This window comes from Neopsephotus bourkii, unplaced genomic scaffold (assembly GCF_033783945.1).
Source record: "Neopsephotus bourkii isolate Nb327-2 ecotype Australia unplaced genomic scaffold, CSIRO-AGI_Nbou_v1 NB_1471, whole genome shotgun sequence".
Classification (NCBI taxonomy): Eukaryota; Metazoa; Chordata; class Aves; order Psittaciformes; family Psittacidae; genus Neopsephotus; species Neopsephotus bourkii.
Genome location: NW_026901947.1, coordinates 608,385 through 633,680, shown reverse-complemented (window position 1 = coordinate 633,680; position 25,296 = coordinate 608,385). Strand labels below are relative to the sequence as shown.

The window sequence follows — 25,296 nt, the reverse complement described above, 5'->3', positions numbered from 1 at the left end:
TTTCTCACAGATGCTGGCATCCATATTTCAACTCCCTGTATTATGCAGCTGAGCTGAGGCATTGCTTCCAAAAATCTACACCTACATCCCCTCTTTTGCCCATCTTGACATTGGTGTCAATCCCAGGACCACAGCAGCTAAATGGAGACTGAGCAGTGCTTTGACAGCTTTCTGGGGAAGCAAAAGCTGGGGACTAATTACGTTTACATGGAGCAGAGCATCATGGTCCATGCAGACACAGGCAGGCATGGTTGCAGCTTTTCTGATTGTGCCTGGTCTGTGCAGCCATTTCTATAGTAAAAGATGGTGATACAGGTGGTGGTGGGACTGCATCAGGGAGTGGAAAGTACAAAAGAAGCCTCATTGTGTCACTGGAAACCAGCACAGTAGGCACCAGGAAAAGAAAAGGCCAACAAAATGCCATGCTAAGTCCTGTTACTTCCTGAGATGTTTGCCCTCCTGGAGCAGCATTCCCATGCTAGTTGCCTGTCCAGCTTCCCCAGGTGAGCTCATTGGAAAGCACTGCTCTCCCACCCAGGTTGCCTTCTTGCTTCTGCACCCCAAAAAATGCTGTGAGTCCATTCGTTACCCACCTTCCTCAAGCCTGCATGATTTGGGGGACGCAAGGATGTAATACAGACACATGGAGAGGGCTGGGAAACTTGGACAACCTCTTCACAACAGCCTTTATGGGTTTTACCATCTTCACCTCCGTCCCCAACTCTCAGAATTCTTTGCTCAGTTTTTTACATGGAAAACCTGCAGTAGCAGCTGTGTTCATCTTGTAGCTGAGACAAACCCAAACATCAGACCAGTGGGAGATCCAATAAGCGTGATGGTGGGTGAGCCTGGGAGCAAGCTGGGATTTTCCCTTCCCCCTCCTGAAGGCTGTGGAGCTGAGGGTTCACCAGGCCCATGTGAAGACTTGGTGTGATCCAGCAAGCTGAGCCAGCTGCCTTTACCCTCGATGTTTCAGAGATGCAGAAGGTGTGAGACCCACAAACCAGGTCCCAGTGCTGACAGTGCATGTGCTGTCATGGTGTAGGCTGCAGACCTGCAGCAGAGGCACAGGAGGGATGCCTGTGGGTTGTGCTGAGGCCCACAGGATGCTGTAAGGCACGCTGGTAGGGCTGTCGTTCTTTAGGGAGAAAGACTCTTGCAGAGGATGAAGTCTTTGCAGAAGAGTAAGTTCAGAAGGTTGCTTTTTTTCCCCTCCCTTTTTGCACATTTTTAAACCATTTTTACTCCTTCCACAGAGGTTATTGAACCTTCAGTTTAATAAGGGAAACGAGCCACCATTATAAAGCTTTCTGAAGGGTCTGAAAGCAGGTGCTGCTTGCATGCAGAGCTGGTCTGTGCTGAACATGCAGCTTCCAGACCTCACTCTACATCCTGTAGCTGAGTCACCATGTGTGCTGTGCAGGGTTGGGGTAGGAGAGTCAGTGCTGGCCATCATGCCAACCAGCCACAGCTTCCCAAACTGAAGAAGACTCAAACCAAGAAGTGGAGGAAGGAGCAGCAATGGTAGGATAGCTAGTTGTCACAGGTAATCTTTGGTATCCGTGTCCAGTGGTTAGTCCTAGAATTGCAAGCCTTGTTATATTGCACATGTCCTTCCCATCTCTTTTCTCAAAGCAGTCATTGCCTTTCCTCCTCCCTGCCACATGCACTAGTGATGAGCATCAGAGGCAGTTGCACCAAAGTGACTCAGTCCAGTTCTGCATCCCCCTCTCCCATTCAAACCCAAGGCAGCCTCAAGTAGTTGTTGGCCATCATCTAGTAACTCCACTTGGGTTTCTTTCCTTGTGTACCATAGCTTCATGCACACCCTAGCAGGGCAGTACAGGAAGCTCTGACCATGTCCCAAGAAGCTTCCTTGCCCCCCTGACAGCACCTTGCAGACATGCACCTTACTGGGAATGCACTGGGTCGATGCTGATGAGATCTTGCACTGCTCATCTCGTGTAGGTGGCAGCTGATGGGGATCCGCTGGGGGAAGCTGGCAGAAAGTGGCTGCTGTCCTTTTTCTTTTCTTTCCTGAAGAAGAGGGGGATTTTTCTGGCATTGTGATTATAGTCCACCTTTCAGTGGCCAAGTTCAGGGCTGCATTAATAATTGGGGATCATTGGCTGTCCAGGCAGGTATGGAGCTTCACACCAACCTTAACGGCAAATGTTGCGGCTGTATCCAGAGCCTGGATACAGGCAGGGTTTCTCCCATGCTGGCAAAGCGCTTTCAGGAGGCTCCAGACAGACATTCATGGGAGGCAGGGAAACTGCACTCTGAGTCCGGATCAAAACTGCACTTCCATTTCATGTCCTCAGCTTGGGAAGAACTCGACCCAAGCAAATGCTTCCCAGGTCTCCTTTCCCTTTGCAGTGCTCAGGGTAGGGGGTGGTGGGATGCATTTCAGGATCACCAAAGGAGAGATCCTTTTCGGATGTTTTGAATGGAAATATCTTTCAGGAGGAGAAACCTTCCGACCTTTGCGTTAGTATCAAGAGGAGGAGATGGATTTCCGGCTGTCCTTGCATATAGTGAAACATAGCTGAAACAGCCAAATGCAGAGTAGAGTTAAATGTAGGGTTTGACCTGAATAACCTTTTAATTAGGAAGATAAATTTGTTGTAGCTTGACCTTAGTCTGTGTTAGGAACCTGCTAATCATTTGACATGCAGAGCGTATTAATGCTGCACTTAACTTGGCCATTGGTTTTATTAGCTGGCTTGGGGAGATTTTTCGCTCCACAAGCATCAGTCTGCATCTTGTAAAGGTTTTATTTTCTCTCTTTCTTTCTCATTCAGAACATGTAGCACACTCTTGTACTTCTGTTCCCGTCTGCGTAGAGTATTGCCTTAAACAGATCATTTGTGTTGTGGTTTGTTTGGGGTTTCCTTTTTTTCTACCATCAGTTTTGTGCATTAATTTATTTAAAAAAAAATGTGGGTTGGTTTTGTTTTTTTTTTTCCCAAAATCATGAAACATGTATAATATTTTTTTTAACATTTCCATTGCAGTATTTATCATTGTTACTGGTTGTGTGTAGTGTAACAGAATTAATGATATTAAAAAGCATACATATGAAAACCAGCCTGCCAGCCTTTCTCATTGGAGCGAACCGTGATTAGATGATACAAACTACACCATCTCCATTGACCCCCGGCAGTCATGGATACTGAAATCAGGGGGTGCCAGCCCCCATGCCCATGTGTCTGGGCTGTAACAGAAGCAGAAGTGCTGTATCTGTACAATATCAATGGGTGAAATAACCTTTTCTCCGGCATTGAAGCCATTTTGGCCCCTCAAAGCTTTTGGCACAAGAGCCAAGCACTGAATGTGAAAAGTCAAACACCTGTAAACCCCAGGAGACAGCCATAAGGGAGGCAGTGGCGCATGCAGTGCAGGATTAATCCTTCTTCAACAGGGAGGCTCAGAGTCCACATCTCTGCAGAGTGGCGCTGCCCAGATAATAGAATCACAGACTTACAGAATGGTTTGGGGTGGAAAGGACCTTAAGATCATCCAGTTCCAACCCCCTGCCATGGGCAGGTATACCTCACACTAGACCATATGTCATGGTTTAAGCCCAGCCAGTAGTAACTCAGAACCATGCAGCCGCTCACACCCCCCCCCCCCCTTCCTTTCCCCGCTCCTGGAGGGATGGGGAGAAGAATGTGAAGAATGTAACTCCCAAGGGTTGAGATAAGAACAGTCCAGAAACTAAGGTATAACACAAATCACTGCTGCTGCCACCAATAGTGATAAGGGAAATAACAAGGGGAGAGAATACAACCACTCACCGCCCGCTGATACCCAGCCCGACCCAAGCAGCGATCTAGCCCTTCCAGGTAACTCCCCCCAGTTTCTATACTGGGCATGACGTGCTGTGGTATGGAATACCTCTTTGCTCAGTTTGGGTCAGGTGTCCTGTCTCTGCTCCCTCCCAGCTTCCCCTCCTCCCTGGCAGAGCATGAGACCCAGAAAGTCCTTGGTCACAGTAAACACAACTTAGCAACAGCTAAACCCATCGGTGTTACAACCCAGCGTTGTTCTCGGGCTGAAAGTCAAAAACACAGCACTGCATCAGCTACTAAGAAGGAAAAAAATGACTGCTACTGCTGAACCCAGGACAGTGCCCAGGCTACCCAGCTCCACCAGCAAACAGAGTAGGGCTCTGCAGCCCTTCCAGGGGGTAAAGGGGTTGGCATCCAGCCTGCCAAGATGGACATGGGTCTTCACTGGTCATATCCAAGGACATGCGGCAGAAGGGCCAGAGGTATGAGCAGAGCAGGGCTCTGAGCTGGCATTGTGTGACAAGCCAGGTTTCTGCAGGGGGTTCTGCTCCACACGCTAGCTCAGGGAAAAGCAAACCCGCTTGATGCAAATCCCTTCCTGGCATAACCCAGCTGCCTGTCCGCAGCTGAGGTGGATGAGGATCCCTCACTGCCTGCAGAACCCATCACTCGGGACACAGGAGCAAACAAACCACACAGGATCGCCTGAATCCAGCTTTTTAATTAAAAAGGAGAGATGGAGCAGGCAATAATTCTCTCTCCAAGAGCCATGGGTACCACTGTGCCTGGTGATGTGCCCTGGCATTGGTGTGGTGCTGTGTGCATGGAGCTGGGTTGCTGCAGGATTTCCAAGGAAATATTGGAGAGAGGGGCTGGAGAAGCCAAAATCACTGCTTGTGCACCTCCCAGAATAAAATTATCTTTACTAGGACCAGCTGAAACGGTTTCCTACCATTGTTAACATAATTGCCTGCAGGAGGGGAGGAAGCAGGGGCCAGAACAAAGCCAGGACTGTGCAGCCTGTGGAGGGCTGCAGGCAGTAATTGCTGTGCCCTAGGCTGGAAGTAGAGCGTAGCCATAGAACTGACACAGACACCAAATCCCCCTTGCTCCTGCATTATGACATCACTGATCACCCTGGGCAGGGGGAGAACTGAGTGCCACCAGCCCTATACCCTCTCCTGCATTGGCTGCAAGTCCCCAGCCCCGTGCGGTGCAGCACATCCAAGCAGGGCATCCCCTGTGCACTCTGGCGCTCTGAGCGCTCCCATCCTGGCAGGCTGCTGCACCATGTTCCTCTTCTCCAAAAAGCACAGGACCCCCATCAGCACTTACACTGACTCCTACCGCCCGCCGTGCTCTGTCAAACGCATCGTCCCTGAACGGGGGCTGCTGGAGACCTCAAAAAAAACCAAGTTCTTGACACAGGTAAGTGCTGTGCGAGGAGGAAAACAGCATTTCTGCAGATCTCAGGGCCAGGCAGGACAATGGCTCAGGGACTCATGGGGTGCTTTGCTGCATGGGGTTGTGCATGTGTTAAGGACAGAGTTTGACACCCAGAGTCTGTGCTTGCTGCTGGCTCCTTGTCCCCTGGAGCTGCACCCTGCAGTGGCTTCAGGCTCTTCAGGCTGGCCGTCACCTCTACAAGCTCTCACACTGCCCATCAGGGGGGTTCAGAGTGAACGGGACAGGGTTTGCTGAGGCAGAGAACAGTAAGGCAGTGGCAGGGCGCAGCCCAGGGCTGCTGTATGACAGGATGGCAATGGAGGGGCAGATTGGGTGGCTCCCAACACACAGCAAAGGGACGGGGGGAGACCTGAGCACCAAATGACCCCTTCTCAGCGCTGGTCCTGAGCTGTGGCCTCACTGCAGGGGGTGTCTGTGGGACGCGTATCTTTCCCCACACGTCAGTGCCTGTAATTGTACAGGGTCCGATGAAGAGCACACTGCAAACTGGCTCATCTGTTGCAGCCTCTTTAGCATGTGCATTATAAGAAGGGAGCCAGCAGAGGGCACAGAGAGGGATGTCACCGCTGTGCAGGGACAGAAATGGCTCGTTCGAACAGGGCACCCATCTGCCCAGCAAGACCCCAATCCTCTTGGGTTTGCCAGCTGTAGGACATTGCTTTGGTCCTGTAACTCCCTTCCCAGCCTCTGCTGGCCATTTACTTATCAGTCCCAGTGCACCCACACCATGTCCCACCCCACAAAGTGCCCGGATGCCTATGGACACCCTGGGTGCAGGAGAAAAGGAGCCAGTGATGCCAAGCCGTAGAATCATACAATCATAGAATGGTTTGTGTTGGAAAGGACCTAAAGATCACCCAGTTCCAAGCCCCTGCCATGGGCAGAGACACCTCACACCAGACCATGTTCCCAGTTCTGGGGAGCAGGGAGCCTGGGAGGTGGGATCACAGTGCTGCTATGACTCCCGTACCCACCACCGTGAAGGAGTCTTGGTGCTCGCATACCCATAATCGGCTTCACCGTGTGCCCTGATGTGTGAAGGCAGATGCTGACACATGGCCGGGGTGCCTCTCCTCACTTGCCATTGTCTGCAGGGATTAACGATGCCTCCGGGGCCAAACCCGACAACCCAAGCTCCTCCCGATCTGAGGGCAGCTATGCGGGAGTACTACAAGAGCACCATGTACCCCGCTGCCTACAGTCCTGGGAACTTCACATCCAAAGGTACTGCCAATGTCCCAGCTGTGCCTCAGTCACACAGGGCACATCCCCATGGGGTCAGGGGGATGAGGGTGTGCACAGCAGCTCTGTTCATCCCCCTTTGTAGATCTCTCATCCCCTCCTGCAGTGATAAAGGGACTCACACTCAGCATCTGCACTTGTGGGTTTGTCCCAGCTTCCTACCCCCATCCCTGCACGGAGACTGTCCCTGTCCCAGCCATGCCCACAAGTCCCCAGGGTTCTCCCCTTCTGTAGCCTCCAAATATCTCCTGGTGGTAGGTGCTGCTTGGGGGGACCCCCTCTTGGTACCCCACAACCCCCAGGGACCAAGGCTGTCCCCAGCACCACTGGACACTGCTGTCTGTCACTTTTGCACTGCAGAGAAGTACAGGCCAGTTTTTGTCAATGAAAACAAATACATGTCCTGGAGAGCACGTCCAAGCACTACAGCCTGGAGTACGGAACCTTCTGCCCTCCCTCTCCCGCCCAAGGTAGGGTCAACCCCTCCTGAGCCCACAAAACTGGAGCCACATCAGGTCTGCTGGATGTCAGGCTCTGCAGCAGATGCCAATCATGATAAGGCTGTCATCGCTCCTTGCAGGACACAAGGATGAACGACTGGCTGTACAGCATACCTGTGATGTGCCCCCTGAGACCCACCTGCCTCCATCAGTATGGTAATTACCCTCTCCCTGTCCCTGTACTCCGGCTGTAGCTCTGCCTGTACTGTGCCGGTGTCCATCCATCTGACAGTCTGGCTGCTGCTTCAATCACTAACCCTCCCTCACCATCCCTCTGCTTCAGAGAACTTGGTGGCTGCTGACACGATGCACAGGGTGCCAGTGTACACCGTGACAGGGAGGATACCCATCCAGAGCTACTACTTCCCCTGCTCTGGGCGCCACTACTGCCTGCGAGGGATTGACTGCTACCTTGATGGGACACCTGCCACCGACAGAAAGAAACTCCTTCCAGTAGAGGAGAGCACAGTAAGGTTTTGGATGGTTTTGCCTGGGGTGGGATGGGATGGGATGGCTTGGGGTGGGAGAGAATGGGATGGCTTGGAATGAGGTATGTTAGTAATTAAGGGGGCTGGAGCATCTCCCATATAAAAACAGGCTAGGAAAATCGGGGCTGTTCAGCCTGGAGAAGAGAAGGCTGCGTGGAGGCCTCAGAGCAGCCTTCCAGTATCTGAAGGGGGCCTATAGGGATGCTGGGGAGGGACTCTTCATTAGGGACTGTAGTGATAGGACAGGGGTGATGGGTTCAAACTTAAACAGGGGAAGTTTAGATTGGATATAAGGAGGAAATTCTTTACTGTGAGGGTGGTGAGGCACTGGCACAGGTTGCCCAGAGAAGTGGGAAATGCTCCATCCCTGCCAGTGTTCAAGGCCAGGTTGGACAAGAGTCTTGGGTACATGGTCTAGTGTGAGGTGTCCCTGCCCATGGCAGGGGGTTGGAACTGGATGATCTTAAGGTCCTTTCCAACCCAAACCACTCTGTGCTGCCTTGGGGTCGGTATGGGTTTGGATGGACACGATCTCCCTTGTTCTCGGGGCCGCCGCTCACTCTATTTCCTGTCTCTTGCAGACCCATCCCATGCCACCATCAGAGGCCCAAAGCGATGTTCCGTGCCAGTGCTCATTGCCGCCAGCCATCCTCGCAGTGCCGGATGCCTAGGTGCATACAGCTTCAGTGGGGCACTGCTCCACGCTAGTTGCCCTAGGGAAAAGCCTATCATTTTACAAATGAATGCCAGCCGGCCGCTATCTCTCTCTTCATTAGGGTTTCACACACAAGTACTCAGAGTTATCCTGGGGACAATGGTGCAGACTGCAGAGCCCGAGGGGTAGCAGGTCCCACCACAGTGTCCATGCAGGCAGCAATGCAGCCACTGCGCTTCCATCTCTCACACTGAGTGGATGTGAGCAGGGAGGGCAGCACACCCTGGTGCTGGGCTGTGGACTGTATGGCACCCCAAATCTTGCCTGTCTGCACGTAGCTTTGCATCTCCCTGGTTTTGGGACCACGTCATTTTTTCTTGTGCCATTCTTGTATTTTCTGTTGTCTTTGTTTGCTCTTTTCATCCAAGAACCTGTTCCCTGCTCATGCTGCTCGTTACATGTTAATCAGCCCTGTCCTTTACCCCTGCAGGTCCAGCAGCACCTTTTAATACTCACATGTTTACTTTTAGGATGTCTCTGTTGCTGAGGCAGCTATTTCAGCACTGGGAAAGCAGTGAGGGAAGAGGGGAGGCTGTTCAACCATCACTCTGCTACTGCATCCATACCCCAAAAGGAAAAATTAGGCATCAGGCTTTGCAGAAAACACGATTGGCTTTGTATTCGTTTGCACATAAACTAAAACCAAATGAGAACAAAGAGGAAGCACTGGGTTCTCCAAAGCTGTCCCTCAGCCTGAGCCTCAGAGAGATGTTTCTCAAGGTCTCCTCCACTAAGAAACAGGAAGATTTTCCTGGACTCTATCCCTGGTGGTGTTCAAGGCCTGGTTGGACAGAGACTTGGGTGACATGGTCCAGTGTGAGGTGTCCCTGCCCATGGCAGGGTGTTGGAATTGGATGATCTTAAGGTCCTTTCAAAACCTTACTATTCCATGATTCTGTGACTGGTATAGCTTCTTTTGTCTTCTTCCTGACTGGAGTTTGTTTCCTCCCATGGCTGATAACTTTATCTGCTTTCCTAGGTGGGACACAGGCTTCTTCACAAATACAGCAGGAGTCCGGAGAGCCAGCTACACCATCCACCCTGAGTTTGCGTCTGAGGATCTGTACATCCCTGCCTACTGAAGAGCAAAGATGAGCTTTCATTAAAACTGGCTTGAACAGCAGTTCCCCTCAGGCTCTCTCCTGCAGGCTGGGCAAGTTCCTGGGAATGGGGGATAAACTTCAGGGAGTGCTTCCACAGCCCTCAGGGGATGGTACCTGCCGGCACCGGCAAGCTGGAGACCAAGAAAGCACGTACAGAGTAGCTCTCAGAGCACGGTAACACAGACAGAAATAGCAGCAGTCAGGCACTGACACCCGTGTTTGTCAGCTTCGTGCTGGGCTGCTCAGGACGTGCTTGCTTTTGCCAAGTTACCCAGGAAGATCTGCCATCCATCTGGGATACCGAGCACGGGCTAAATAAGGAGGGGGATTTGAAAGCAGCACATAATTAATGAAGGCATGAAACGCCCTTCTGTGACTATGAGCTGGGAGCCCAGTGTCGACAGGCAATACCACCCAGGGCTTTTCACGTATGCTGCACATCATACACTCACAGGCTGCAGTGCCCACGGCAAGGAAGATCCAGCACAGAGCCATCTGGGGCTTCACATTCCTGCTTGGAGCAGGGAAAAAAACAGGAAAACCCCATATTGACCCAAAAACCTCCTGGTCCAGCCCCACCATTGCCAAACCCCAAGTGCCCCCAGCACAGCCACAGGGGTAGCTCCATCCCCAAGCTCCTCTGAGCATCCCCAGTGGCTCCAACAAAATAAAAACCAAAATCCTAAAATACTAAACATCTAAAATACTAAATCCTAAAATACTCCCTGAAAACGCTGGACTTATAAAACAAACAGTGAACTACACCTCTTCTTATAGTTCCACTAAACTGCTCAGAAAAATAAAAGGACTTAAATCTCTATCCACAACTCCCAAAGATGGTATTTTACATTAAACTGTTTCCTGTTCCTCCTTCCATCTCATCCCTAAATTGCCCAAATAGCCCCAGGAGATAAACCTGGCACAAGCTCCAGCACGACAAACTGAGTTAACAACAGGTCTCACTCTGCCACTAAAAGTATTCCCACTTCACGTGATTAAAATACAGCCATCCCACTAAAATCCAATGGAACAAAACATATACCTCCATTATCAGCAGTTCTAACTTTCCATTCTCAACAAGTCCCCCAGTAATCACTCCCACAACAAGCATGAAGAGCTACACCATACCCCACATCAAACCCCCCAGGCTTGTGGAAAAGGCTCAGTTGCCATGAGAAAGAATAAATAGAACCCTCCAACATGCCATCGAAATAAACCATAAATCATACTACAGATATAAAAAGATACAGCCTTCCAGTATGTAAAGCGGGGGGGCTACAGGAAAGCTGGAGAGGGACTTTTTATGAAGGCAGGTAGTGACAGGACAAGGGGGAATGGCTTTAACCTGATAGAGGGGAGACTGAGATGAGCTCTTAGGCAGAAGCTCTTCCCTGTGAGGGTGCTGAGGCGCTGGCACAGGGTGCCCAGAGAAGCTGTGGCTGCCCCATCCCTGGCAGTGCTCAAGGCCAGGTTGGACACAGGGGCTTGGAGCAACCTGCTCCAGTGGAAGGTGTCCCTGCCCGTGGGAGGAGGTTGGAACTGGATGAGCTTTTAAGTCTCTCCCAACCAAAACCATCCTGTGATCCTATGAAAAGAAGCCTCCAAACTCAATAACCACCTCTATCCCGCTATAGATACCGACCTCAAACCACCCACCCTGTAACAGAGCGAGGGGTTAGCCGCACCAGCGAACTCATCCAAAACAAAACACTATCCCTACAAATAAAGTACAAATTAGGTCACGCCAGTTCCCGCTTGGCTTTTCCCCAGTGTCTATGCCCTGAGAAACACATCGCCACAACCCAGCCGCAGGGCACAAACAGACCGTCTCCGCTATTAACCTTAACGGGACCGGCCGCCGGCGGCTGGCGGGGACCGAACCCGGGATGGGGGCCGGTCCGCGGCGGGGCGGGGCTGAGCCGCGGGGAGCGCCCAACCCCGGAACCGCTGCAGCCGCCGCCGGCCGCGCCCGGCCCCTGTGCCCCGCTGCCGGTAAGTGCGGGGCCCCCGGCGCTGAGCCCGCGGAGGGGAGGATGCGGCAGCCCCCGGGCGGGTTTGGGGTGCGCGGCCCCGGGGAGAGGGGAGGGGGTGACCGGGGCTGGAGGCAGAGACGGGGGTGCCGCGTCCCGCAGAGCGCAGGAAGTGGGGGGCCCGTGGGAGCGGGGTGTCACGGTCACCATGACCGTGCGGGGCAGCAGCCCGCGCTCCGGGGTGTAGGAGCTGCACACGGGTTCCTTGCGGTGGGTAGGAGGCTTGCCGCCTGGGGAACGGTAACAGAGCCCGGAGACACGTCCCCGGCTCCACTTGCAAGGTGCGACTCCAACTTCTGCCGCTAAACAGATGCTTGGCAGTGAGAACTTGAGCAGATGGGGTTTGCAGCACGTTGTGCAATGCACTGGGTTGGGTTTGGAGAGCTTTCTGGGACGGCTCCTCCATCAGCAAGTGCTGGCAGAGAGGCAATGAGTGGTCGAAACTGGTTTGGAAAGCACAAATCCTGTTTCCTTCTTGGGATCCCCTAACGGGCACCTGGTGCAGCAGGTACCCACAGCCCAGTGGGGGATGAGGGCTGAGGGGTTGTGTCTGCATGGGTGCATCTGCACACAGAAGAGCTACCAGGGGGAAGGACTTCAAGGGATTGATGATTACATTGGGCCTAAGGTTGTCCAGCATCCTTGACTGTTGTATGCAGATGCACATTTGGAGTCCTGAGTCACCAGCTCAGCTCCATTGCCACTCTCTGGAGCTGGAGTTTCATGGTGATTCAGTGTCTGGAAAATCGCACAGGCTGTGCCACAGGGATGTGCTTAGGTTTTCATTTCTCCCCCATATCGCACTGTAGCACTTGGATGTTGGAGTGAGCTTGTCTCAGCATCTGGAATGTTGAGTGCTCTCAAAGTGCTGAATCAGCTCTTTAAAGAAGGGATCTGGGGAGAGTAAAATGGGGCACCAAGCCCCACTGTGGGGTGGTTTTGTCTTGGAGGATGGAGACTAGCAAGAGTGAGATGAATGCTGGCGGCAGCACTGGGGAGAAGGCTGTTGGAGTGATAGGGTGGTAGATGATACACATCTTGTACCAGCAGGAAGTGAACCGGGGAACAAAAGACACCAGAATCTTTATGGCTGTGTATTGTGTACACAGCACATATGGCAAGTTAAATAAGCTAATAGAATCATAGAATGGTTTGGGTAGAAAACAATCTTAAGATCACCCATTTCTAACCCCCTGCCATGGGCAGGGACACCTCACACTATATCATGTCGCTCAGGGTTCTGTCCAGCCTGGTCTTAAGCACTGCCAGGGATGGAACATTCACAACTTCCTTGGGCAACCCATTCCAGTGCCTCACCACCCTAACAGGAAAGAATTTCCTCCTTATATCCAATCTAAACTTCCCCTCTTTAAGTTTTAATCCATTACCCCTTGTCCTATCACTACAGTCCCTAATGAAGAGTCCCTCCCCAGCATCCCTTTGGCCCCCTTCAGATACTGGAAGGCTGCTATGAGGCCTCCACGCAGCCTTCTCTTCTCCAGGCTGAACAGCCCCAACTTTCTCAGCCTGTCTTCATATGGGAGGTGCTCCAGTCCCCTGATCATCCTCGTGGCCTCCTCTGGACTTGCTCCAACAGCTCCATGTCCTTCTTATGATGGGGACACCAGAACTACACACAATGCTTCAAGTGAGGTCTCAACAGGAGCAAAGGGGCAGGATCACTTCCCTTGACCTGATAGTCATGCTTTTTTTAACAGCAGACTGATGCTTTGCACTGGGGGTTCATAAGCCTGCCTGCTGGACCAGCCCTGCTGGGCCACAGCCTTGCTTCTTCCTGTCTCCTTTGATGGGAGCAATGAAATTATACTGCAGTTATTGCTTTTATTTCTTTTTTGGGGGTAGAGATTTATATCATCCCAGTGTGCTGGCATGTAAAACTCCTTGTGTTTGGTGTTTCACCACTGTCAGGCGCAAGCTGGGTGCGTTTAGTGGGTGCCTCCCCAAGAATCACGGGCCCCACAAAGTGCCTAGGAGCTGGCTGCTGGGCTCAGGGCTACCCCATGGACTGCAGCTTTGGGGCCAGGCTGCCTCCTGCTCCCCCAGGTGCTGTAGGACATCTCCGAGGTGAACACAGATATGTCCTTGAAGGGAAAGCACTGGAGCTTTCTCTCCCACGTGTCCAGTGCACTTTGGACCAGGAGAACTCACTTTGTTTTCTGTCTCCACAAATCCTTGCAGCTCAGAGAAACTGATGTGCCTCCAGGCAGGGCAGAGCAAGAGCCCGTGGGCATGGTTTAGTCATGAGTGGGCAGCACTGCAAGCGGTGTGCAGGGTTAAAGTGAAAACCCAGCTTATTAAAACTTCATCTTGATAATTAGCACAGGGTGAAGAACAGAGTCGGTATTGTAAAGGGGGAATTGTCAGGGATGTTAAATATTAAGTCATCTGCTGCCACAGCTGACTCCATTGACTTTCCTGTATTCATAGCCAGACACTAGACAAGGTGTCTCAATGGGTTTGGAGCATCCCTTGACATTGGCAGCTTTAAGGGACATAGCTGGGCTGTAAACTGATGATTCCTACAATATAGGCGAATGTATTTAAGGCTGGACAGAGTTAATACCACAGCCTCAAATCTCCTGTCTGCTCTCGCAGATGGAGCAAGGTGCTGTCAGCCTGTCTGCACTTTATAGATGAGCTCTGTACCCACGTGGCCACCTCGGATTTGGGGTTTATCCTCTGGGTGCACGGTGCTGTTTAATCCTGGCTTACAAACCAGCCAGCAGCAGCGGGGGCTGCTTGTTTCCTTTCACTCAGAGGCACCCTCCTTACCCTGCTGAATCATGACTCTGCTTAAAACCACGACACTTGAGAAAGGAAAGAAGCAAAACCCCGCGTTGGTTTTTTACTTTGCTTCCTGATCCCGGAGAGCCCGTGAATGCAAGAGGGGACGAGCCTTCGCCAGCTCACCTGGCAGGAAGGTGGGATGCCCGCCTGAATCCCACATCTCCGAGCACTCATGCCCTTTGCAGCACGGTGATGTCTGCGGCAGCCGCCTCTTGGCTGGGTGTCGCTGCCTCAGCACACCCGGACCGGAGGGTTGGCTGCTCACGCATCCGTCGCGGTGCCTGAGGAGCACGCCGGTGACGTGCTGGTCCCCTCCTCCTGCCCAGGACACTCGCTGCTCGGGCCGCAGCCAGCTCGTACCCCCAAGGCACCCTGAGCGACGGAGAGGACGGAGCTGGTGGGGATGTGGAGACGTAGCAGCAATCAGTTTTTGTGTGCTTAAAAAGGCATCTGTGGAGGAGACAGGCGGCAGGCAGCGATCCCCGAGAGGCAATGGATGGGTGAGTACCATTCCAGGTCCCCGGAGCGATGAGCTGCCTCCTCAGGGCTTTCCGTACCCAGCACCTGAGTGATATGCAGGCAGCAGCCCCAGGAGCAAGCATGGGTCACTTTGCAGGAGTGACCTCACTGCACCCACCGCAGCCTTTTAAACCAGGCAGTGTCATTTCCTGCTACAACCTCAGCAGGGACCGTGAAGGTGGGGATCCCCTTGGAAGGGGGCACTGTATCCCCCATACCATCCCTGTCCTGCTAAAGCAGAGTCAGTGCCGTTGGCTGGGGGACAGGGGTCTCTGTCACCCACATTAACCCCAGGGTGGGCTGTGCGCTGCAGGGACAAACCCAGGACCCTGGGGTGATCCTGTGCAGTACTTGAGGTGATCCTTGTGGTTGGCTGTGTGGGTTTGGGGGAGGAATTGGTGTCTCTGACCCATGGCGGGAGCTCATGGGGTGTATATGGAGCAGTGTGGGGATCAGCCCTATGCCCTGTTCTGGTACCAGGTGCCCCTGTCTGTCCTACCCACCCCCGTCAGTGACAAGTGTCTGGAATGGTGATTTCACACTTCATCACTCCAGAAAGCCTTAAAGAGAACTCCAGTGCTGCTAGAGACCCCTCAAAGGGAAATTAAACCCATGGGGAGTGTTTGCTCATCCCCTGTCTCAGGTTTGCAAAGTCCCTTTTGTAAGGCTGGTCCCCCGTGGCACATGCAGAGAGGGCACGTGGAAGTTTTTCACCTCCACAGCTGTTCTGCAGAGAAGTAATTTCCCCTTTAATTTCCCACCCCAATTCCCTGCTCTTCTATGGAGTTGGAGATGCCTCCCAATGAAATCTGAAGTGTTTCCTCAGCTCAACTCCTGTCAAGATGTCTGGGGAGGAGGTGGCAGCACCTTGCACCAGAGGGGAGGGTTTCCCAGGATCCCAGTGTGTAAAATGCATATGTGTCCCTGGCACAACTGTTACCTCAGCATGGTTCAGACCTGACTCTGCTGGGGCAATGGGAATCAATTACATGTTATTGACCCTCTTTAGACGAATGTCCTAATTGCAGAGTTGCTGGGGTTAGTGGTGCTGTGGATCTCGCAGCCTGTGGTTAGCAGCAGTGTTGGTAAAAATAGAAGCGGTCAAAAAATGGAGTTTTATTTTTACTCCTTAAAGTGTGTCCTGCTCAGATGTGTTGCTTTCACCTCGAGCTGAGGCAAGATGCCTCGCTGCTCCCACAGAGCAGGAAGAAAAAGCTGTGTTTTGGGTCAGCTGGGACGCTCCAGCGCAGCAAGCTGCAAACATGCTGTTTGGCTTTGAAACCCTCCCATTTTCTGTTTTATTTTGTTTCCTTGAGGAGCTAGAGGTCACCACAATGCCGTCTTGGAGCAAAATAGCATGTTTGCATTAAGGATAAAAGGTGTTGAAACAGGCTGTGCATAAGCAAAGGCACCTCTGCGGGGTGCAGCTCGTGAGTGTGAGGCAGGAGGCATCTCCAGGGAGCTTGGGATTGGGAGGCTTCCCAAATCACTGACTGGAGAATGTACATTTTGTTAACACTGCAAAAAATTAGAGGGGCTGGATGGGCATAAAGCAGATCTGGGGTTTGGAGACCTCCCTAGTGCATTGGTGTGCTGGGTGATGCCTGTAAACACCCTTCTCCATGTCTTCATTGGAGTGGTACCCAAGTGGGTGACATCCATCATCCCAGGGCAGCCACAGGGGTTTGATCCTGGCCCAGACAGCAACAGGAGCAGGATTAAATCCACCAGCTCAGACACCCGGCTTGCACATCCCTCTGAGCAGATTCGTGCCCAACAGCCACACAAAACTGCAAAACCTGTCTTAAAAACCACATTACTTCTCTACTGGCAGCACCATTGACAGCTCCTTCTTGCATGTCATGAGCTCCAGCCCATGGCAGGGAAAAGAAAGAAACAGCCTAAAAATAGAGCAGCTTCAAAGTAGTTCATAAATAATAAACTGGTTTCTTGAAAGGGAGAAGAAAATCCAGAAATCTTCCATGGAGTGAGGAGGTGGCTGCCCCCACAGTGCCAATATTGGCCATTTTGGGGGCGTAAAGTCCTAATTGAGAGCCGGGAAAGAAAACACCACTTATTTCCTCCTTTTTTTCTTTGAAAACTTTAAAGAATTATTTTCCCAAATAATTTGCAAGTCCTGCTCGGTGGAGGCTGCATTTTACATTTTCCTCCCTTGAGCGTTGCAGTCCCCAGATATCGCATGCATGAGACAGAGGCGTAGTGACAGGTATTTGCATCTCCCTCTCCAGCATCCCAAAAATTCCCAGTGCTGAGAGGGAGGGAGCTCATTTGGGATCAGCATACCCATCTGTATTTCCAGAAACATCCTGCTACTTGCAGCTTTGCTCATCTGCGCTGAATTTGGCCAGGACCCTTCTTCAATTATTATATTTGTCCCATTGAAATAGTATTATTATGCCCCTTAAATTATTATATATGCCCCATCCCTGGCAGTGTTCAAGGCCAGGTTGGAGGGGGCTTGAAGCAGCCTGGTCTAGTGGAAGGTGTCACTGCCCGTGGTAGGAGATTGGAACTGAAAGAGCTCTGAGGTCCCTTCCAACCGAAACCACTCTATGATTTTATGATTCAAACCTTGCTTCCTGCCATCATTGGTACTATCCTGTGCTGCTTCTGGTTCACTCTAAATGCCAAGGCAGGGTTAATAGAGGGGATGAAGGCTTATCCCAATCACAGCATCTTCCCACCACCATCTCCTCCCTGCCTTTATTGCCCAATTCTTGCTCGGCTCAGCTGGCCTTGCATCACATATGCTGGTGGTGGGGGCTCCGTTCCCCTCCTGGGGGGCAGGATCCATCTCTGGGTGACACATTTGTGACACTGAGGTGATTGGAGCTGACCCCATCCCATGCTGAAGCTCACTGCTGGCGAGTGAGGGCTCTGTGGGACTTGGACACGGGACAAGTCATTTAGCTAAACCTATCGCCTGTTCAGGCTAATCGCTTCCTAATGCCACTGTAATCCCATTTAAAGCAACTGGCAGTCTAGAAAGTTACCAGCTCCCATGGGAAGGTTAAAATGACACGGCCAGCTACAGAAAAATATCCCCAGCTGCAAAGTCTGGCCCAATACATGGTTCAAGATGAATATAAAATGCTGTGTGTTTTGTTGAGCCTGTGCAAAGATGTCACGCTGAGTTTAAACTGGGGCATACCCACAGTGGAGTAGGAGCCCTTTCTGCTTTACTTGTCCTGTTTTGAGGAGACAGATCTGTTTGAGCTGCAGGGTAAATGTGCTCCATCTTGTCACACCTGTGGCAGGGAGAGGGTTCAGTATTTCCTTTTGGATGCTTTTCTTCCTCTCTTTTAAAACCCACAACCCATTCAGACAGAGTGACTGCAACCAGCATCGTTTGTGCGCACACAGAGTGTTTTTTTCCTCCTTTTTGCCCCGAGCTGACAGGCTCATGTCCAGGCACTGCCCAGCGTGTCTGCAGCCGTACAGCTCCTCTCCTTCCCCGGCTCCTGCAGACGGGCTTGTTTCTCACTGCTCTCTGTCCTTACTTTACTTTTCCCTCTGGATCCCAGGCACTGTGCTTGGCCGAGCCCAGCCAGCCTGCGGCCAAGGAAAAGCCGTTAGGCTCCTGGCACAGCCTGCTTCCCTGGGGCCGCACAGGGGGAGCACACTGGAGCTGGAACAGCACGCAGCCGTGCTGGGTAGAGGAAGAGCCCTTTGGAGGCCCTGCGCCACTCACTCCTCAATACATTAGTTTTTCTCCCATCTGGAGCCATTGCAGGGGTCTGTGTGCACGGCAGGAGGGAGCCATTCTGATGCTGGTGCAGTCCCTCCACACACCCCATGCATACAACCCACAAACCAGCAGTGAGCCACCAGTTCCTCAGGCCTGTCTGGCCATCCTGGAGCTGTGGAGATGCAGGGATTTACCTACCTTCACTGCAGAGCATCAGCAGGCTGGGGCAGCCAGGACATGCCGTGGACAGGGAGGGGATGGTGCTGTGGATAAACTGAGTTAAATCTGCCAGGGGGGCAGTTTGATTAAAATTAGGCGTGCTGCCTGGAATTCATTATATGGTGTCTTTTTCCATGGCTCTTAGTTAGCCGTGGCCCTTAATCAATCAGTGGGGCTGATGGATCTCCTGCTCATCCTCCTTCTACCCGCTCCCTGTCTCCACTGAAAGTCTTCCCAACAAAACAACAGTAACTGTGGCAATGATCTGGTCCTTGTTGCCCTGGGGTTGTTACACGCATGTGGCTCAAGGGTGTTCTTTGCGCATGTTCTCTGACCAGAGTAATTGGAGATGGTATCTGGTACTCGGCGTACAGCTACAGGCAGTGAGGGGCCAAGGGGAGGTAGTGAAATTGAGACAGCAAATGGAAGGCAATCCATACCTTGATTCAAAAGTTCTGCTGAGACTATTTATATATCCTCTTCTTTTTCAGAGACAGGTGCTGTGGGGCTTGGTGGAGGTGGGAACTTTCCTAACAACCCGTTTTCTTCTCCTGAGAGCACCAGGATTGCTGCACAGCGATCTTCCTTCCCACACCTCCGGAAAAAGCTATAGTGAAAAGGGAGCACCATGTACACCTTCCTGCCTGAGAACTTCACACCAGTGAAGCAGAAGCCATCCAAAGAGCTGAGGCCCATGCTCGGGGCCATCTTGCTGGGCCTCATCCTGTTCATTGCCGCGGTGGTGGCCTGGTGCTACTACACGGTGTCCCTGCGGAAGGCGGAGCGGCTCAAGACGGAGCTGATGGACTTGCGCGCCGACGGCTTCGTCATCAGGAACCAGCACGGGGAGGTGGTGTTCCGGCTGGCGTTCCGCTCGGGCAGCCTGGACCTGGAGTCGTGCTCCAAGGAGGGCGAGATCCTGAGCTGCACGCGCTCGGGCCGGGGGCCGCTCAACTTCTTCATCCAGACGGTGAAGCCCAAGGACACGGTGATGTGCTACCGCGTGCGCTGGGAGGAGCTGGCGGACGGCCCCGCCGTGGAGCACACCATGTTCTGGGAGGACGCGCACTGGTACGGGGGCTCTGAGATGAGCACCCAGCACTGGCCCATCCGCCTGGCCGGATACCAGGAGCCAGTGCCCTACGTGACCAGCGACGTCTACTCCTTCCGCGACAGCTTTGGCGGCATCCTCGAGCGCTACTGGCTCTCCTCCAAGGCGGCCGCCATCAAGATCAACGACTCCGTGCCCTTCCACCTGGGCTTCAACGCCACTGAGCGCACCCTCTTCTTCCAGGCACGCTACAAGGACTCTCCCTACAAGCCTCCCCCGGGGCAGCAGCCCTTCCCCGAGCTCAGCTACCGCGTCTGTGTGGGCTCTGACATCACCTCCATCCACAAGTACATGGTGCGCAGGTACTTCAACAAGCCCTCCAAGATCCCTGCTGAGAACGCCTTCCGATACCCCATATGGTCCACATGGGCCCTCTACAAGAACGATATCGACCAGGATAAACTCTTGCGATTTGCTGAAAAGATCAGAAAGTACCGTTTTAACTGCAGCCACATCGAAATTGATGACATGTACACACAAGCCTATGGGGACTTTGACTTTGACCCAGCCAAGTTCCCCAATGTGACAGAGATGTTTGCAAAACTAAGGGAAGATGGGTTTAAGGTCACCCTGTGGACTCACCCTTTCATAAACTACAATTCCTCCAATTTTGGGGTGGGAATCGAGCGTCAGCTCTTCATCAAGGAGCCATCAGGGCGACTGCCGGCCATGGTGGAGTGGTGGAATGGCATTGGGGCCATCCTGGACTTCACCAACCCGGCAGCCCGGGACTGGTTCCAGAGCCATCTGCGCCAGCTCCGACACAAGTACGGCATCTCGTCCTTCAAGTTTGATGCGGGCGAGACCAGCTACCTGCCCAAGCAGTTCAGCACCTTCCGCCCGCTCTCGGACCCCAGCATTTGGTCACGGCGCTACACGGAGATGGCCATTCCCTTCTACGAGCTGGCCGAGGTGCGCGTGGGCTACCAGTCACAGAACATCTCCTGCTTCTTCCGCATCATTGACCGTGACTCTGTGTGGGGCTACGAGCTCGGCCTCAAGTCCCTCATCCCCACCGTGCTCACCATCAGCATGCTGGGGTACCCATTCATATCTGCTGACATGATTGGGGGAAATTTTTTCCCCAACAAGACCGATGGAGCGGTGGAGATCCCGGACCGGGAGCTGTACGTGCGGTGGCTGGAGCTGTCGGCCTTCATGCCCTCCATGCAGTTCTCCATCCCACCGTGGCTCTATGACAAGGAAGTGGTGGAGATCGCACAGAAGTTCACAGAGCTCCACGAGTCGCTGGTGGCCCCGCTGCTGCTGGAGCTGGCCGGGGAGGTCACCGACACGGGGGACCCCATCATCCGTCCCATCTGGTGGATCTCACCCCGCGACGAGGCCACGCACAGGATCGACTCCCAGTTCCTCATTGGGGACACCCTCATGGTGGCTCCTGTGCTGGAGATGGGCAAGCAGGAGCGTGACGTCTACCTGCCGGCAGGCAAGTGGCGCAGCTACAAGGGGGAGTTGTTTGAGAAGACCCCGGTGCTGCTCACGGACTATCCTGTTGACCTGGATGAAGTCGCCTATTTCCTCTGGGTTTCCTAAGAGCTTTCTCCATCACTTTTGGGGATCGCCATGCCTTACCTAGGACTATGTCATACATAACAATTCTAATTGCACATTTAGTTTGAGACTGGGGATGAAGAATGGAATTAAATGGACTCACTGTCCTTGGGGTAATTTTTTTATTTGAAGGGGGGGTGAATTTTCCTATTAATTTGGTTCATATGGGAGACTCCAGCTGGGTTCCAGTATGCAGAATTTTCTCTGTACAGGTCAAGAAGGAGCTATCAGTCTGTCTGCAGGCACATGGTAAACCAAATTCCTTTCCAGTTCGCAAGGATTTCAAGAGGTGAAGGTTGGTTAGTGCCAGTGGGAATGTTTCTTACCTCGTGGGAGGACATGGGAGTGTGTGACGTGGGAGGGTTGCTACAGCAGAGCCTGCCAGAAGTTTTGTAATAAGGCTAATATATTTGAAAAGGCCTTTTTAAGAGCAGAAGACAAACTAGAGATGCATACACATTTTTTTCCCCTTTTGGTCTAGTATTCCACTGGACTAACATTTGCTCCATGCTCCTGCTTTACTGGAGACCAGGCAGACCAGGTTACTCGCGTGACATCCAGGTATTAACTGTACAGGCTGTGTGTTGCTTCCTGCACCCCACCTCCTTGCCCGTTTAACCCCAGCTGCTAGGCAGTTGCCTTTGTGTTTTGCCTCGGGTGTCAACAGTGCGTTTCCTAGAACAGCACTGCCCCTACCAGCATGCCCTATTAGTCTTTATAAAGCATTTATGTCCCCGCATCATTACATGATTATCCTGCTGATACCATCCGTTTTGGTTTTTAATGACAGATGAGCTTTCAGGTTTGTTGCTGGCAGGACTGCCTGGAGCAAAGCTCTGCTCAAAAAGAACATGCGGCTCTTCCCTGGCAACAGCCGGTCCCCGCGACGGAGCGGCACACGCCTTGGGTTGGTGGTGACGTTTGCTGCTAGCCAGCTTGCTGGTGGGTGGAAAACACCGGCTTTTGCACTGATGGGTCTGTGCCAGCGGGTGTTCTCGCTGCACCCGCGGAAATGTCCTCATCTACCATGAATTTAACCTAATATCCATCTCTGTCTCAGGTTAGAGGCAATCATTTTGTTGAGGTTTTCTTCTGAAGCAGCCCTCCTCTCGTCCTGGGAGAATTAGGGACCTTCCTTAAGCAGTGTTTGTGGTGCTGGAGGCAGGGTTGTTGTCAGAGGGGCTTGAGGGGACATGGGGTGATGTGGTCCTGCATTCAAAGTCCCTGCAGCCAGGATGGAGCTGCAGAGATGTCTCTTTTCCAGCTTTCCCATTTGGTTTTTTAAGAGAAGGTGCATTTACAGAGAGCTGTGGGCAATCTCTGAGACAAAGAAAACAGGAATGAGGTCTGGAAGCCTTCCTCCCCAGGGCAGGACATTCCCAGCTGTGCCCTGGTCGGGAGCATGGTTCAGCCCCTGAATTTGTAATGAGTCTCTGTATAGTTGAACTGTGTTGGGTAGGAAGGTTTGGGGCACCGTGCCAGGCTATGGCCAGCCAAGGAGAGTTCAGCATCTGTGGGGTTTCCCATGGGAGTGTGTCTGGGCTGAGCATGGGCCTGGTCTGAGTCTGCCACTCAGGGAGGTGATGCTGTGTTTTGGCTAGTGTTGGGTACCAGTGAGGATTTTTCTCAAAGCACTTCTCCTGCCACTGGGCTTTGCAGGAGGCAGAGAAGGAGATGCATTAAACCTAGGGGTGGGTTGTGGTGGGGTCCAGGAATAGAAATTTAGGTGTTTGGAGCAAAATATGAAGTGCTTTCATAGTTAGTAAGTGAAGAAGTCCAGTCTGATGGACTCTTCAGAGCATCCCTTGAGGTCTGAATCTGCCCTGCATCATTCAGCGTTTCAGCCTGAATAAGATGCAGAGGAGCCCTGTAGTCCCTGCTCAGATAGAGCACAAGCATGTCTCAAAGACTGTTTCTTGTGGCTTTTAACTATGAAGGACTCAGGTTTTTCCCTGCCACCAGTGCAAATAGTGGTCTGCCAAAGAGTTCATCCTGGAGTTCTACCATCAGTCATCAGGGCACTGGCAGGATTTGGCCATTGGACTGGAGTGTGGAGGTGAAGGTGAGGAGCTCCTGGAGGTGAATCTGACCACAGCCTCCAAGGAGGACAGGGTGCAGAGTAGGCTTCTCCAGCCCCAGAAATGCATAAAGGCCACACTTTGAGGGGCTCAGGCTTTTCCCTTTCCGCCTTTGCTTGTGAAATCCATGTCCTCCTTTGGCATGGGAGTCACTGGGTGGAGGAGATGTTGCTGCATGGCTCATCTGCCAGTGAAGAAGTGGGATCCTTCACACAGGACTTCATGGGAAGGATCCCAGTGTGACCAGGAGATGTTGCATGTTTTCTCTTCTGTCTCTGCTGTGCCACCTATTGCATCCCTCACTTACAAGGCATGAGGTTACATGAACGAAAACACAGCATTCCTGTCAGTATGCCTTTATCATTAAAACAATGGGAGCAGCCAGACAAGTGCCTTCAGTCTCCTCGCAGTGATTTTGGGCACTGGCAGGAAGGTCATGGAGGGAATTCTCCATTAGACACACTGTTTTCCTTCCCCTCCCCTCAAAAGAAAGAATTTTGTTATCAAACTTTTCATTTTCTTTTATTTAACTACATGAATAAATGGGTAAGATGGTGGAGTACCCTTATTTTCCTAAATGCTGTTGTTAGGGCACATTCAGTGTTCCAGCTAGGAGAAAGGGCAAGAAGTGACAAAAGACGATGCTGAAAAATGGGCGGCTCTCTGTGGGTGAATGGCACCAAGCCTTCCCTGCATGTTGGGCAGAGTCTCAGCAGTGGTGCCTCGACAGCTGGTTTCTAGGTGCCCTTTCCATCCAACTCTACCAAAACCACTATTTCTAACACTATGCTGTAGCACTGCAGGATTTGAGAACCTCTAGGACCTCACAGACCACAAGCATTCTGTGCACAGACAACTTGGGAACTGCTACTAGGGAGATTCCTATGATTGACACTACAGGTCACTGGCCAAAGCAGTGTTTAGTTTGACTTGGAAAAGGAAAAGGCTGAAACAGTTTTGGGAGCTGATTCAGTCTTTTCCACTCCAGCCCACTGAGCAGCAGGCCAAAGTGCTGCCTGTATGATTGAAGGTTGAAGCTTGCAGTATCATGTATCGGGTTTTCTGGATGCTTGTGTTTGTACATGCTGTTGTGTGTTGGGCTGTTATGCTGGTGGGTTTGTTTTTAACCACTTTTCTAATTCTTAGTTGTCATGAAGACAGAACTGTTAACGTGAATTGCCTTGATTGATATAAAATTTTGGAAAACAAAAAGCAGTTTGACTGTGTCCATCTGTACCAAGTACATGGGCCTGGTGGTACAGGCAGATCTGGGGCTTTTATCACCATAGACTTCATTGAAATCAGAATTGAAATTGCTGGTTTATTTAAAGCTTGCACCTTGCAGCTTTGACGTGTGTTTCAAAGGGAGGAGCTGGCAGCCACCCCACTCCTGTGTCTGCAGTGGTGGCAGATGAGGATGTGGAGACAACCCACTGGATCACTCTCCTTTGAGTACTGACAGCAAAGGGAATAACTTTTCTTTGGGGCTGGAGAATACCATGTTCAGGCAAACCCCCCCACGTTGCAACTGCCCCTGGGAGTGGGGACCAGACCATCACACCCCTGTTTCTGCTGACATCCACCCAAAAAAGGCCCATTGACACTGACTGGGGGGTTTGTAGGTGCTGAAGAAGAGCAGCCTGCTCTTGGCTTCCCTTGGGTTCTCCAGGAGTGTCCACCCAGGCTCTGCCTGTCCCCAGTGCCCCTGGGGTCCCCCTTACCAGGTGGTGCTGATGATCAGGATGGAGTAGACATTTGAGGCTATGGCAGTGGCATAAAAGCAGTGACTGAAACTCATTTAAGTGTCGCCTTGACCCACACTACCCACTTTGCCCCACACAATGTTTTTCCTGCACTTCCTGTTGTTACTGCATAAACCAAAGGCTGCTTTATGTTCAAGGAGGTGCAATGGCTGCTGACCCATGAGATTCTAGCCAGGAG

At 52.2% G+C, this 25,296-nt stretch overlaps 2 protein-coding genes across 2 annotated transcripts; both read left to right on the top strand.

The window, feature by feature from the left end:
- Positions 1-4,986: 4,986 nt before the first annotated feature.
- SPMIP6 (sperm microtubule inner protein 6) lies at positions 4,987-9,329 on the top strand. The gene is made up of 6 exons (XM_061369004.1): positions 4,987-5,222; positions 6,356-6,485; positions 6,864-6,973; positions 7,084-7,159; positions 7,287-7,476; positions 9,186-9,329. Exons 1-6 carry the CDS (start codon positions 5,085-5,087, stop codon positions 9,286-9,288), a joined length of 747 nt encoding a protein of 248 aa, XP_061224988.1. The 5' UTR covers positions 4,987-5,084; the 3' UTR covers positions 9,289-9,329.
- Positions 9,330-14,449: 5,120 nt separating this feature from the next.
- Positions 14,450-21,664, top strand: LOC133220721 (myogenesis-regulating glycosidase-like). Its single transcript, XM_061369015.1, has 2 exons — positions 14,450-14,647; positions 19,086-21,664. Exon 2 carries the CDS (start codon positions 19,223-19,225, stop codon positions 21,257-21,259), a length of 2,037 nt encoding a protein of 678 aa, XP_061224999.1. The 5' UTR covers positions 14,450-14,647; positions 19,086-19,222; the 3' UTR covers positions 21,260-21,664.
- Positions 21,665-25,296: the final 3,632 nt, after the last annotated feature.